Raw genomic sequence first — 16,375 nt, forward strand, 5'->3', positions numbered from 1 at the left:
TAACATGTGAGTTTAGAAAATGTCCGTGCCTCGCACGGGATATAAAACTAGTTTATTAGTTAAACTGAAACAACTTTGAAAACTCTTATATATAGCTATGTAGTGTTATGTCTATGCTTTATGAAATGAAATGAATTCAATGTTTGTTTTTATCTTTTACTTTCTGCAATTCCTTCCCGTTCTTGCCTTTCTTTGTTTAATTTTAACAAAAATCCTAAACAAGTATCAAGATCATGACAGAATGATTGGGGAAAAACAAGGATAAAAATTAGTGAGGAGACAGGGTATTGCTGAATACGCATTCAAGTGACCAAATCGGTAAAATTAATCACTTTCATTAAGTATGCGTATTTACGTAATTGTCGACTTTATTTTTTATTTTAATCGTTCTTTGTAAACATGTTTTTCAACTTAAAAAATAATAATTTATTAGTCTACAAAAAGTGTAAAAAATTAATCACGAGTTTCCCACCAAATATAAAAGAATTTTTTCTTTATTTGCATTTTTTGTCAGGATCTTTATTTGCATTTTATTTTGGGGATTTGTGTCAACTTCTTTCTCTGGAGAGCCTAATGGGCGGAACGGGGGTAATCGAGTCACTGTCCAGGCTGACAGGCTCGAGCTCCATTAAAATAATTCAGATTCGAGCTCGAACTCGATCGAACCTTTAATTTTAAGTTTAAAATTCGGCTCGTAAAATGTTTGTTAGGCTCGAGTTCGGCTCGAAAACTCGATTAATTCATTAAATATTAACAAAAATTCAAAATATGATCGGTTCGACTCGAGTTTGACTTGATAATAAATAAATAATATATAAAAATATTAAATATTTACGTGAAAAAATATGTATAATAAAAAAAATTAAAAATAATAAAGGCTCGATAAAACTCACAAATCTTACGAGCCGAATAATTTGAATCTCGAACTCGGCGGCGGTAAAAAATTAAAAAATTCAAGCTCAGCTCAATTATTTTCGAGACGAATTCAAATTTTTTAAGAATCGAACTCCAGTAGCACATTTTGGCACGACAGGGCGAAAACAATTTAAAAGCAGGAACACATGCTTCTTGCTGGCTTCAAGCATGAAGCCATGAACAAGCTCAAACAAGCTCTTTCACAACCTCAAAAATACACTACACATTATTACAACTCAGTTATCAACCGTCTGTCCTCCCAAGGGGCCCACACCCATGTTCTTCATGCATACATTTCCATGTTTCAACCCAATAATGTATGTCCAGATGCCTATACATATCCTGGTCTACTCAAATCTTGCACTTTTCTTAATCTTTTTTCACATGGGGTTTCTTTTCATCAGCAGATTATTGTTAATGGGTTCTCTTCAGATGCTTATGTTGCGTCTTCTTTGATCAATTTCTATGCAAAATTTGGGTACACGGTACATGCACACCATGTGTTTGATCAAATGTCCGAGAGGAATGTGGTCCCGTGGACTGCCATGATTGGGTGCTATGCGAAAATTGGGAAAATGGGTACTGCATTTTGTATGTTTAAGAGGATGGTTTATGAGGGAGTTAGGCCTAGTTCGGTTACTATGTTGGCGTTGTTGTCGGGTGTTTGTGAGGATGTTTTAAATGTAGAGTGTTTGTTTGGTTGTGTAGTGAAGTGTGGGTTTGATTTTGATTTAGCTGTATTGAATTCGTTGGTGAGTTTGTTGGGGAAATGTGGGAGAGTTAAGGATGCTAGGGAGTTGTTTGAGTTGATGGATAGGAAAGATATTGTTTCATGGAATTCTTTGATTTCAGGGTATGCTTTGACAGGGAATGTACGAGAAGTGAAGTTGCTTGTTAATAGAATGACGTTGGAAGGCATGGAACCTGATCATCAGACTTTTGGAGCATTGGTGTCTGCTACGGCAAGACAGAATAATATTATTGTGGGAAAGTTGGTGCATTCTCATATATTAACTTCTGGTTTTGAGTTAGATGTACAGGTTGAAACATTGCTTATTTCTATGTACTTAAAATTTGGAAATTTAGATTATGCATATACTATATTTAAACAAACACTAGACAAGGACACTATGTTGTGGACAACAATGATCTCGGGTCTTGTACAGAATGATTTTGCGCACAGGGCAGTTGTTTTGTTCCGAGAAATGTTGAGTTCTGGAGTTATGGCATCTTCTATTACGGTAGCTTGTGCTCTCGCTGCTTGTGCTCACATGGGCGCCCTCGATTTGGGGACCTCAATTCATGCTTACATGATAAGGCAAGAAATGCCTAGGGAAGTCTCTACTCAGAACTCTCTGGTAACAATGTATTCAAAGTGTGGCCATTTAGAGAAAAGTTGTATAGTTTTTAATTTGATGGACAAAAGGGACATTGTTTCTTGGAATGCTATTGTTTCCGGGTATGCACAGAATGGGGACTTATATAAAGCTATGTGTTTATTAAATGAAATGAGGTTAGCCCTCGAAAGACCGGACTCAATAACTGTTGTCTCCCTTCTCCAAGCTTGTGCGTCCATTGGGGCATACCATCAGGGAAAGTGGATTCATAGTTTTTTCATTCGGAATGCCATAGGATCATGCATCTTGGTTGATACAACTTTAGTTGATATGTACTCCAAGTGTGGTAAGCTAGAAAGTGCAAAAAGGTGTTTTGACAGAATGTTACAGCATGATGTGGTTTCTTGGAGCACAATTATTTCTGGATATGGTAGTAATGGTAAAGGACAAACAGCTCTAAAGCTGTATGAGGAGTTTCTCAAAACTGGCCTAAGACCTAACCATGTCATTTTCTTATCTGTTCTCTCTGCCTGTAGTCACAACGGGCTCGTTGATCATGGTATAAGGTTGTTCCACACAATGACAATGGATTTCCAGCTCGAACCAAAAGCAGAGCATTGTGCTTGCATTGTTGATCTCCTCTGTAGAGCTCGTAGGGTGGAAGATGCGCATGAATTTTACAAGAAAATGTTTGTTGAACCAGTAGTTGATGTTTTAGGCATACTACTTGATGCTTGTCGTAACAATGGCAAAGCAGAGCTTGGTGACACTATAGCTCAAGAAATTCTATCATTGCAGCCTGGTGATGCTGGAAACTATATGCAACTGGCTCACAGTTATGCTTCCACATCTAGATGGGACGATGTTGGTGAGGCTTTGATTCAGATGAGGTCTCAAGGCCTGAAAAAACTTCCTGGCTGGAGTTATTTTGAATTACAAGGGACTATCACAACATTTTTCACAGATCACAGTACACATCCACTGTATGAAGAAATTGTAGCGCTCTTAATGTTTTTGAGCAAAGAAATTAGGAAACCTAACATTATCAACCCTGAGGAAACATTCATTGAAGAATTAAGAACATGTAAAAATGATAGCTTCCTCATGCAAGAACTACTGACTGCTGAGTCCTGAAAAACCATGTTATAGGTGCTTACTGTTTGTTGGGGTGCTGACCTGATTATAAATACTTACACGTAGTGCAATTTTTACCAGTGCAGATGCAGAATTGTGGTCAGTGTTACGCTAAAATGTGCTCCGGCTGTTGATACAGCTAAGCTAAGCTGGAAAATATCGGAAGATCAGACGTGGTAATATTTTGTATCATCGTCCGCAAAATGAAGCTTTCTTTTTATCAAACCAGCTGTGATCTAGAATAGTGAAACAAAAAAATTTCAGTATTGGTAATTAGAAAGCGATACTTGGTAAAGCTGACACTTAAAAGGGTGATTTTGATTCAGTCTGATGACGCTAGCTTTGATAGCAAAAATTGACATCGGATTTTGGTTGAGTAATTTTGCTCACCAATAATGCCATTTAACAATCATACTTACTGGGGAATAAATGACACTCAACCTATCCTCTTACCAATCCTAGCAGAATGCAAAGATTTGACAACTTTAAGAAGTTTCTGGGTTATTAGTGTACCTTGTAAGAGTTTAAAGGTTAATCATATAGCTTTTGCTAGGTGATGTGGGAGATGAAATATATCTTCCCTTGCCACCGCAGTCTGCTAGGTCTCTAAACAACTGTGAGCTAACGGCTTACGAATCCTAAGATTCTACTGCAATTTCTTTGAATGGCTTGATCTGTGGTAAGTGGTTCATGTTTAGTACCTGCCGCAGACATGATGAAATTCATCATTTCTAAATCTGAGGAACTGCAAATCTGCAGCTGTAGACGACATATGAAGTCATAATTTCATATGCTATGTGCTCCTTGCTGCAATAAAGCAAAGCACCTTGTAAACATTAGCTGTACACGATGTATGAAATCATAATTTCATATGCTATATGCCGCTTGCTGCAATAAAGCACAGCAATCTTGTAAACATTAGCCTTGCACGCTGAACAGAAACATTCCAGCACCACAAATAGAAGAGATTAGAAACAATATAGAGGATTCTGCAGATAGACACAAGGCATAATTAAAGCCGCTATTAGAGCTAAGCTCTTTTCTTGTAAGCAATTCCAATATCAGTTTGTTAAGAATTCCTTGTTATTAGCATTGATTTACTAGGTGATGTATTCCATATAATATGGGTTTTGTCTGCAAAGTTGTGTTGACAACTCTTTTTTCAAAAGAGTGAAAAGTTTAGCCCTCTCTTTCCAGGTGTATGCCCTTGGTGATACGTTTTTTCTGTTGAGTTCTTATAAATTATGCTTAGCAAAAAAAAGCAGACAGGGCATAATTGGGTCTCAGATGCACCAAATACACAGTATTTTTCAAATCTTGTTGGTACTAGCTGAAATGTTTTATCACAGCTGTGAAAATATGAAACAATTAGACAGGTTTAAGGGTTGCAGAATTTGGCAAGTCACCAAACAAGAACCATATATGTAATGTACAAACAAATGCCTTCATCAAGATAGATCCGATTGCTTGAGGGGAAGCTATCAGAGAAAGGAGGAGCTAGAATGCATCTATTCCATATCCAAAACAAAATCCACAAGATTTCTGATTAAACCTGATATGATATATGGAAGACAACTTTTAAAAGTACACGGTAAAATTATACAAGTTCTATCCAAAGAAACATCTAGAAGATACATGGGGGAACGTAAAACAGCATTCAACATAGGTCTGACTACAGAAATGTGGTATGCATTTCCTAAAAACATCAACTCGATAGAACCAGAATCTCAGCTCCGAAAGGCTCCCCCACAATCTCAACCTCTTTTTACAAGGATTTCGCACCATAAAAGAACAAAATTGCATGCATGATATCCTTTACAATTCACAATCCTATAAGAGGTTTGCCCTCTTCATAAACCTGATTGTCCGGCAGTAAGTAGGCCAGATTGATTCAATGAAGTCCAGATATTTTTCCACTAACCAGTTACTGAAGTCTTTCTTCACTCTTTTAGATATATCTTTAAAATCCAAGTTCTTGGTATCCAACATTTCACTTAGGGCTTCCTTGAGCTTCCCAGGGGCAGTAAGTCTGCATGCAACTGCATAGTAGGCAGGCATATCTTTAATTATCTTGAGAGTTCTCTTGAAGGCAAACACATAGAGTGCACATATAGCCCGGAACATCTTGACATAGACGGAAACAATTATAGGACCTATAATCCACAAAGGGGTCAACTCCTTCGATACTGCAGCTCCATGAACTACATTGACTACCAAGAACAAAGGCACACTGCAACAAGAACAAATAACATGATAAAAATGAGTAAAACTATCCTGGTAATTTGAAATTATTAGAGCTTGCAACAAAAAAAATCAAATGTGCCTAGGCACACAGAGTTATACATCATACTACTATTGTAAACATCAAACAAATAAAATACGACACCACAGAAAACAAAAAGGGTTCCAACTGTACTTCAGTTCTAAAAAGTACATGGTAAAACATATAATGACTATCCATATCTATTAATACACTTCTTTTTCTACAATTAAGAACTTTTAACTGTTTCTCCAAGAGGCAGAGGGTTGCTACTAGTCAATCTACTTGACATCCGTTAAAATAGTCTCTCTCCACTAAAACACAGGTCGCTACTAGTCAATCTACTTGACATCCGATAAGATAGTCTCTCTCCACTACACACTAAAAATGATTGATTTGAGAATATGAAGGTGAAAAGGTTTAAAAGTTTTCAAAAAATGTTTGTTTTTCTTAAATTACGACAATAATATTCGTATCACAGAATGAAAATACTGCAAGCTGACAAAGAATTAGAGGGACCAAAGAGTAGCACCGCTCGAAAAAAGTCTCAGAATCCCATCCATATATTACACTTATAAACACTCTATCACACACAGACACAGATATATATATATATATTCCGACAAAAAAAAAGAAGATATATATATATATAGATCCATATATTACACTTAAAAAGACTCTATCACACACACACACACACACACACACACACACATATATATATTGACAGAAAGATATAAATCATACTTACAATACTAGTAAAGGCATCTTTATCATTGCATCCAGACCCCAGAAGGAGTACCAAACAGCTTTTAAAATCTCGCTACTTCCATTCTTTTGCATCTTGTCTTCAGTTTCTGTCTTCTCCTCTGATGCCGGTTTCTCTAAGGGTTCATCAACCACTTGATCTGGAGAGGGTGTTCTCAACAATGTCAACCAATTTCTAAATAAACTTTGTATAGCTTGTGATCCTTCTGTGGCCTTTGCAGTACTTGACGGGCCTGGAACATCCTGAGACAATTCAGTTAGGGTTTCTTCACTTCCCTGCTGCACATAAGAAAGCTTGACAGAGTTCTTTTGATACTTGGACCCAAATGCACCACTGGAGTCCTCACTTTGCCCTGTGCCTTTAAAACATGTAATTTTTAATTCCTTCGCCGGTCCTAGGAAAAATGGAGCTCCTACACTGATAACAACAATTTTCTTCAGCATCAATATGTATACAAGCAATAGACTAAAGTATAGACAAATACATATCTCTAAAAACATATACCCACTCAGCTATACCATATATATGCAAATACGTGTTACATGCATACTATAACCTACATCATAATGACCTAGTTCCCACAAAAAAAATGAATCAATTTCGATACCATCAGGCAGTGCTCTCTGCAAAAACAGGGTGGTTCTCAAGAATATTAATATTAGGATAATGTATTACATTTGAGCATAAAATAGTTATTGTAAATGTAATGATTCTCTAATGGTTAAACAAAGCAATTTTAAAGCCATATAGAGTATAAATAGATCATAAGTAGATAGCCAAGCTATCAAAAATACAATAGTACAGAGTTGAACAAAATGAGACAGAAGGTTTGAAGCACATTAAATGAAGAGAGGAAGAGAGAAGTAATGACAAACTTGAGAATGATTGAAGACGTGAACCGCGATCCATCAATTGAAACTAAAACCTTAATTAAGATATTTTCTTTAAGGAAAAACCGGATAGAAAATTTGAACAATTTATCGTTTGCCTAGTTATGAAGATCATCCAGCAATTTAGGAATCTACTTTAAATCTTAACTAATGTGTAAATGGACAAAGCAAAGCAAGGTGCAAGGATTCCCATTATATTAACTCTCCATATATTTTAAGAAAGTCTTTATTCATTCACCTGTGCGATCAGCAATTTGGCCGCTATCAGACAATCAGTTAATTGCGAATATTATTCATTGACCTATATGTTTCAAAACTTTATTCCTACCTATCTATATTTAGGAGATGAAAAGAAGATAGCAACTTCCTATAAAAAAAGTATTTTCCCTAAGCTCCCCACTGTTCATCATCCAATATCATGGCCTTTGATGACTTCTGAGGTCTTAGAATCTTTTAAAATACCCAATTATGAATTTGGTTAATTCCTGACAATCTAACTATTTTAATATCTATTTACCTCGGCAGGACCCACTCATTTATTCCCTCCTATAAACATTCTTACAGGCATCACACAGGGTACAAATAATAACAATTCATATTCAACAATATAGAAAACACCGTTAATTTTATAAAGGGTGATGTTAGAGAAACTTCTTACCGCAGAAAAGGTATGTACTTGCATTGCAAGGAAATAAAGTTATCTGTTCCCCGAACAACCGACAGAAACCGTCCAATTTGCCTTGATTCGCAAATATTGTTCCTTTGTACAAAATGTGTAGGGAATGTAGCACAAGAACCCTGATTGCAAAAGTTAAAAAGAGAAAAAAATTGACCAATAAGACAAGCTTCTCAAGAAGCATTTTGCAACACGAAAAGAAATTCTCAATCTAGAGATACAGTTTCAATACAATATATACCAATGCAAATATAAACGGACCAGCTCAACGAAAACAAATTCCAAAATGCAGAAAGACAATGAGTACAGAATACACACATAAAAGGAAGAGGAAATTCTAAATATCAGCAACTCAACACACGAAACAAACAAAAGAAAACAATTTCAGATATTTCAATTACCTGCATCTGATGGGTAACCAAAGCTGCCATTATATCGCAACCTCAAAGACCCAATAGTCCACCCTGCAGCATTCTAAATTCCACCTCCTATCCAAAACCAAAAATCACCCACAAAACAAACAAAACATATTAAACAAAAAGAACTCATTATGACGCACGAATACAAAAGAACTCCCTAAACTAATACAAATACACAAATATAACAAAAGGGTGTCTGCATATCATGTATATAAACAATACCCATGTCACAGTTTCTTGATTCTCGGCTTATTCAACTTTATCCCAAATTAATTTACATATATACAACATTAGAAAAAATTAAAAAAAAAACGAAAATGAAGAAAATAAAAAAATGGGTATTGAAAAGGAGGAGGAGAAGGTACCGGAGAAAGAAGAAGAAGGTTCCACCGGAGTTTTGTAAAGCTGTTTCGCCGACTTTTATCTTGTATATATCCTTTTTGCTATCTATCTGTTTGATTGAGAAAATGAAATAAAAGTATGTATTGTTGTGTGCATCGTATTGTAATTTTTCTCGTAGAGAAAGGAAAAAAAGAAAAGGGCTCTGTTTGGATAGGTCGGTAGATTTTTGTGTGCGCTCAGTGAATTTTATAAAAAGATTTACTGCTCCTATTTAATAAAACTTATCGGATTAGTTTCTGCCTGGTTATATTAAAATTATTAATGTTAGATTTTTTATATATTAGTATTAAAATAGATAAATTGATAATTGTAATGCGTTCAATTACAAGTAAAAAGTATCACTTAATATATATAACTAGTTTATTAAGTCGCTCTCCGCGGTGACTTTCTAAAATAATATTTAATTTTTTTATTTTCTGGATTTCTTGTCTACTCTTGATTATTCTGAAATTATGAATAATAAATAAATATAATAAATTAAAAAGTTTAAAAAATCATTTTCTCGTTAAGTATGTTTACTGTAATGAGTCGCTCTCTCACGGACAAATCTAAAATCATAAAATTATATTATTTATTAGTCAATAATGAATGTAATATTCGTTCTATTCAATAATATAAAAATTAGAAAAAATATGAAAATAGATTGAAACGACATGATAGACGCTACCTCACCGCCTCATCTTCTCCTTTACTTAATTATAAATAACACAATAATTCTAAGAACATATCGAGAAAACATATTTACAAATACTTATTTTTGTATTATTTTATAGGCTAAAAATTAAAAAAAAATTAGAAAAATATAATATAGGAGGGGTGTTCGTGGTGCGGCGTGGTGGGATTTGGACCAAACTGCAAACCAAGCTGTGGGTGTGGTTTGTCCAAATTCTCAAAAAGCAACCGCACCGCGTAAATCTTACACCGTGCTAACCAAATCATGAAAATGAGGTGTGGTGCGGTTTAAGCGGTTTGAGCGGTTTAAACTATTTAAGAAAATAATAAATTTTAGTGAGGGCGGTTTACAATTTTCAATACATCAATAAATGAATTAATAAATAAGTTTCACGTTGATAATATTACTTCAAAATACAATTTTAGTAAATCTGAACCATGAACTATAATTTCTATTTTTTGGTCATATATCTAGATAAAATTTTAAATTATCTTAGTCATTGACAGAAAAATAATAAACGGTTGCATCCAACCATTTACAACATTGCTACATAAATGCTTATTATATATACTAGTCTATAATCCGTGCGATGCACAGACTAACTATATATTTATTATTTTATAAAAATAATTTGTAAAAGAGACTATTTATATGTTATTGAGATTAATGAAGTTAAAATATTTACATATTATCTTGTATGTATTATATTATTGAATGATTCAAAATTTAGATAGTTAAAATTTTAAAATGTTCTTGCTACTACAACTTATAAGTCGCTTTGTTGGTGCAGAGATTATTGGAAAGTGGAAGTCTTGAAAAATAATGGTGTATGTCGATGATTAGGTATTGTTTTTTAAATATTGTTTTTTTTATTTTTTTCTTGATTTATTAATTATTTTGTTATATTATAATTTGAATTACAAAAAAAACTGGAAGATTTTTGTTTTCCTACAAAAGAGATAAGAAAGAAGTTGAGCACGATTAGAAATCTCAAGTTGAATAATAATTTATAGAGTTTGTAGTTATATCAGATACATGATTTAATTTTTTTTAACAAAATTAAATTTGTTTACACTTTATTTTGGAAGGTGTTAACATACTAAAATAGGAAGGTGTTAACCAACCAACCAAATGAAACCATGTTTCACTTATAATAGTATAGTATAGATTTATTTATATTATAAAAGGACAATAATATTAGATATATTTATTTATTATAAAGGTACAATAATATTATACTCCATCCATCTCATATTATGTGTCCACTTTTGACTATTATATAGTCAAGTTGACCATATTTTGACCGATGATTAAGATAAATTTATGTATCATTTTAATAAATTTAAAAATATATTTTAAAAAGGATAAAATATATTTTCTAATGATATAAGTTTTGACATTTATTTAAATATATAATGTGACGGCCTCAACCCCGGGGTCAGGGCTGATGTCACCAAAATATAATAAACTACGAATATAATTTACCAAATAAACTTTATTATAAATCACGATCCCAAACCAGGAGCCGATGCAGGTTCAAGTATTATTTAGGTTACAACACAACATTAATTTATTCCATGATCCGCCGTCCTAATTTATTACAGCAGCTCATCAGACCTCAAGGTCTGATACAAACTATCTCAGAGGAGCTGGGACCGGAGGGGGCTGACACTCTACGTTGACCTGGTCTTCTAGACATCTGCAATAAATAAGTACAAAATAAGCTGCAAGGGTGAGCAATCAATTGTTCAACAATACCTCCATATGAATAACAAATAAAACAGTATATATAAAACAATATAGGAACATATATCAACACTGGTTTACGAAAATAGGTAAAACAGTTCTAACTGGATATCAAAACTAGCATGCTCTGAAAAACAATATCATCTGTAGCGTGTTGTGTTAAAATACCAGAGTCCAATTTTAGCATGCTATTTCCTTTTCAAAACCACTGTCCATTGCTGGACCCATAAATCATCTGTCCCGTTACGGGGACCACAAACTATTTGTTCCGTTACGGGAACCACTAAACCAAAGTCAGATATAAAAGTGGATGAATTCTAGGAACAGCTGATCAATCTATCCCACCATAATTTTTGTTCCGGAACTCAGAGACTAGCTAAGTTTCTGTTATGCTGGACTAAGCGGCCTACCAATGCGCGCATCCGACTTAGCCTCTTACGTAACTGATAAGTGGCATTTTATACCACTTAGAACGTCTTATAATAGCTTAAATTGGTGTCTTGAAATCAAGTATTTTGTGTATTTGATGCGTTTTTCTAGTGTTTGTGCATTTCAGGGTATTAGTCATTTCGGGAGAGAATTCATCAATAATAAGCCTTGGCATGTGTTTAGCATTGCAAGTGGGAAGATGGAGCAGATTGCAGCGAAGAAACGGAGCAAAACAGATCATTTTTCCAGAAGGGGTCTGAGCGCCCGCTCAGCTCTGCTGAGCGGCCGCACAGGGTCATAATTTCAGAATAAATATTTTAGACTCCTATTTTTGTTTGGCTTCCAACTTCTGAGTTATTTGGGTTTTATGGGACTTCTATATAAGTAGATTTCAGAGACGTTTCACAGGGGTTGGATCGTAGTATTAATCAAGGAGCGAAGGAGATAAGGAAGAAGACCGTTTTAGCACACCGCGACGAAGGGGAAACATATTTTCTTGTGATTCTTTATTTCGTTATAACGTTGGATGCTAGTTTTCTTACTTTGAACCTATTTACTCTTGTGACGTACTCTGGTTTAATATAAGTAGTTTTAGTTATTATTCTCTTGTGTTTATTTATCATGTTTTCATATGAACCCATGATGACGATGAGTGCTATCATGGGCTAATCGTGATCATGGGGTCGTAACGGATTTACTATGAAATTCTTTAGTTAGTTGTTTAATACCTTAGTGTGTGATGATTGTATGATATCTAGTATTGGTTGTGCGTATTCGTCTTATGTGCGTCGCGAACATATAAGATAGGGTGTTAATCTCTTGTGAAGCGACGGTGGATCTTGAGATTTAGAACTTGCCATACTAGCATAGGTTCATGTACGAGTATGCATGATTAGTGGGTAACTCTAACCGTTTTATTCGCCCTGTGTAATCAAAAGGAATAACTTGTGCTTAAATCGTTATGTTGTCAATTTCTGTAGACATATAGGGACTCAACATAATTGATGCCTAATCAACTTCTATCTTAATTGTGGATGTTTGGTAGAATGGTATTAGTACAATGAAAGTTGGCTTTTATCAGTTTCGTGTTATTCGATTAATATCATCATTGTTGCATGCTAAGGGTAATATCAATGACTATTGAAGGAAGTAGTAATGAAGTTGTGATCTCATGAGTGTTTTAATATTGTTAATTTAAGTGTTAATTAAGTGGTTAATTATAGTAGTTAATTGTAGTTAATAATTAGTTAATCAATTTTAAATGTTATTGTCTTAACATTGAGAAGTAATCATACATTGGTGAGTGAGTTTAATTGAACATAATTAGTTTGAGTCTCTGTGGGAACGAACTAGAAAGTATTCTATATTACTTGCGAATGCGTATACTTGCGTGTGTTATTAGCGCGTGTTTTCGCCTTAACAAGTTTTTGACGCCGCTGCCGGGGACTCGGCGTATTTGTTTAGTTTATGTACTTACCATCATTGGTCATTAGGACTCAGTGATTAAGACGTGTGTACTTATTGTTTCCGGTTGTGTTTCAGGTACTTTAGCGAGCGTTTATGCAAACTCGTTCTCGTACTCGCAAGAGGACTTTAGATACAACTGTGGAGACAGGCGAAGTTCTTAATATTCCGGAGAAGATAAATTTTGAAGATTCGGATTTAGGAAGTGAGCAAAAAGAACCTTTAATTATGGGTGATCGTATTGTTCCGGCAGATCCAGCTCTTATGGACTTTTCTCGGCCTAAAATTGATGACATTCAGTTAAGCGTTCTTCATCCGGCTATTCAGGCTAACACCTTTGAAATCAAGCCGGGCACTATTTAGATGGTGCAAAATTCTGTTTCTTTCGAAGGTGCTGCGACTGAAGACCCCAACATGCATATAAGGAATTTTGTCGAGATCTGTAGTACTTTCAAATATAATGGTGTGACTGATGAGGCTATCAAGCTGAGGCTTTTCCCATTCTCTCTGAGGGATAAAGCTAAGGACTGGTTACATTCTGAATCAGCTGGGTCCATCACTAATTGGCAAGATCTTGCGCAAAAGTTTCTGGTGAAGTTTTATCCAATGGCAAGGACTGCGGCTATGCGGAGTGCTCTTACTCAGTTTGCGCAGCAACCTACAGAATCTATGTGCGAAGCTTGGGAGCGCTACAAGAAGATGTTGAAAAAGTGTCCACATCATGGAATGCCTGATTGGATGGTGATCACTGGTTTCTATAATGGTTTGGGGGCCCAATCTCGGCCCATGCTCGATGCAGCAGCTGGAGGTGCCTTGTGGGCCAAAAGCTATACTGAGGCTTATAATCTTATTGAGACTATGGCTGCAAATGAGCATCAAAATCCAACTCAAAGGATGATTCCCGGGAAGGTAGCAGGTATTCTGGAAGTTGATGCAGCCACAGCTATTGCAGCGCAGCTCCAAGCGCTGTCTATGAAGGTCGATTCTCTAGCCACCTATGGGGTCAATCAGATAGCTATGGTCTGCGAGCTTTGTGCAGGTTCTCATGCTACGGATCAGTGTTCTCTTGTTAACGAATCTGTTCAGTACGTGAACAATTATCCGCGACAACAGCAGTCTGTGCCAACTACTTATCATCCTAACAACAGAAATCATCCAAATTTCAGCTGGAGTAATAATCAGAATGCTATTCAGCAACTATATCAGCAAGGCGTAAGTAAGCAGTTCAATCCACCTGGATTCCAGCAACCGCAGCATTATGCTCAAAGGTAATCATATCCTCAACAGGGAGGTGAAGCTGCACCCACTAGTGCTGATTTTGAGGAACTTAAGCTGTTGTGCAAGAGTCAGGCGGTTTCTATCAAGACCTTGGAAAATCAAATTGGTCAAATAGCCAATGTAGTGCTTAATCGCCAACCTGGCACACTTCCCAGTGACACTGAAGTGCCAGGCATGAAGGAAGCTAAAGAGCAAGTCAAGGCTATTACCTTAAGGTCTGGAAAAGTTATTGATGCTGAAAAAGCAAAAGAAGGAGAAGCTGAAGTTGGTAATGAAGAAGCTAAGGAAAAGGAGAAAGCGGCGGAACTAAGGAAGACTACTGTTGAACACACTCTGCCTGAGGGTAATACAGAGGAGAAACAGCTCTATCCTCCACCACCTTTCCCTAAGATATTGCAACAACAAAAGCTGGATAAGCAGTTCGGTAAGTTTCTGGAGGTGTTCAAGAAACTTCACATCAATATACCTTTCGCTGAGGCTTTGGAGCAAATGCCTAGTTATGCGAGATTTATGAAGAGTATTCTTTCAAGGAAGGTGAAACTGGATGACCTTGAGACCGTTGCTCTAACGAAAGAATGCAGTGCTGTGCTGCAGCAAAAGTTACCTCCAAAGCTTAAAGATCCAGGTAGCTTCACCATTCCTTGCACCATTGGCAAGTTGTCTTTTGACAAGTGCCTTTGTGATTTGGGAGCAAGCATCAATCTGATGCCATTGTCGATCTTCAAAAAGTTGAACTTGCCCGATCCAAAGCCCACCTACATGTCTCTACAATTGGCTGATCGTTCTATTACTTACCCAAGAGGCATAGTAGAGGATGTGCTAGTAAAGGTGGATAAGCTCTTATTTCCTGCAGACTTTGTTATTCTGGATTTCGAGGAAGATAAAAAGATTCCCATAATCTTGGGAAGACCTTTCTTGGCTACAGGTCGTACCTTGATAGATGTGCAGAAAGGTGAACTTACAATACGGGTGCAGGATCATGATGTGACATTCAATGTATTCAAAGCAATGAAATTCCCTACAGAAGATGAGGAGTGCTTAAAAGTGGATTTGATTGATTCTGCGGTTACTTCAGAACTCGATCATATGCTAATGTCTAATGCATTAGAGAAGGCCTTAGTGGGGGATTTTGACAGTGATGATGAGGATGGAAATGAGCAACTACAATATCTTAATGCTTCTCCCTGGAGGCGAAAGCTAGACATGCCGTTTGAATCTCTTGGTACTTCTGACCTCAAAAATGCTGAAGGAAAGCTCAAACCATCGATTGAGGAAGCACCTACCTTGGAGCTTAAGCCATTGCCTGAACACTTGAGGTATGCTTTTTTAGGTGATACATCTACTTTACCTGTGATTATTGCATCTGATCTTTCAGGTAGTGAGGAGGACAAGCTCTTAAGGATTTTGAGAGAATTCAAATCGGCTATCAGATGGACTATAACAGACATCAACGGGATCATCCCTTCATATTGCATGATAAAATTCTGTTAGAGGAGGGTAGTAAGCCGACGGTTGAGCAACAACGCAGACTTAATCCTATCATGAAAGAAGTGGTGAAGAAAGAAATTCTGAAGTGGCTAGATGCATGAATCATTTATCCTATTTCTGACAGTTCTTGGGTGAGCCCCGTGCAATGTGTACCTAAGAAATGAAGTATCACTGTGGTAGCAAATGAGAAGAACGAGCTCATCCCCACTCGAACAGTCACATGATGGAGAGTATGCATGGATTATAGAAAGTTAAACAAGGCCACAAGGAAGGATCACTTCCCGCTTCCGTTTATTGATCAGATGCTTGACAGGTTGGCCGGTCATGAGTATTATTGTCTTCTGGATGGCTATTTAGGGTATAATCAGATTTGTATTGAACCAGAGGATCAAGAAAAGACTACCTTCACTTGTCTATTTGGCACGTTTGCTTTTCGCAGAGTTTCGTTTGGGTTATGTGGCGCACCGACCACTTTTCATAGATGTATGATGGCTA

General features: G+C 36.1%; 2 protein-coding genes across 2 annotated transcripts; one reads left to right on the forward strand and one right to left on the reverse strand.

Moving 5' to 3' along the window:
* Positions 1-1,017: 1,017 nt before the first annotated feature.
* Positions 1,018-4,263, forward strand: LOC141693905 (pentatricopeptide repeat-containing protein At4g04370). The gene has a single exon (XM_074499092.1). It carries the CDS (start codon positions 1,062-1,064, stop codon positions 3,384-3,386), a length of 2,325 nt encoding a protein of 774 aa, XP_074355193.1. The 5' UTR covers positions 1,018-1,061; the 3' UTR covers positions 3,387-4,263.
* Positions 4,264-4,904: 641 nt separating this feature from the next.
* Positions 4,905-8,920, reverse strand: LOC141692754 (uncharacterized). Its single transcript, XM_074497688.1, has 5 exons — positions 8,766-8,920; positions 8,383-8,469; positions 7,964-8,103; positions 6,398-6,832; positions 4,905-5,616 (listed from the first exon to the last, which is right to left on the reverse strand). The coding sequence occupies exons 2-5, from the start codon at positions 8,410-8,412 to the stop codon at positions 5,217-5,219; spliced, it is 1,005 nt and encodes a 334-aa protein (XP_074353789.1). The 5' UTR covers positions 8,413-8,469; positions 8,766-8,920; the 3' UTR covers positions 4,905-5,216.
* Positions 8,921-16,375: the final 7,455 nt, after the last annotated feature.

Source organism: Apium graveolens, chromosome 10, assembly GCF_009905375.1.
Source record: "Apium graveolens cultivar Ventura chromosome 10, ASM990537v1, whole genome shotgun sequence".
NCBI classification, from domain to species: Eukaryota; Viridiplantae; Streptophyta; class Magnoliopsida; order Apiales; family Apiaceae; genus Apium; species Apium graveolens.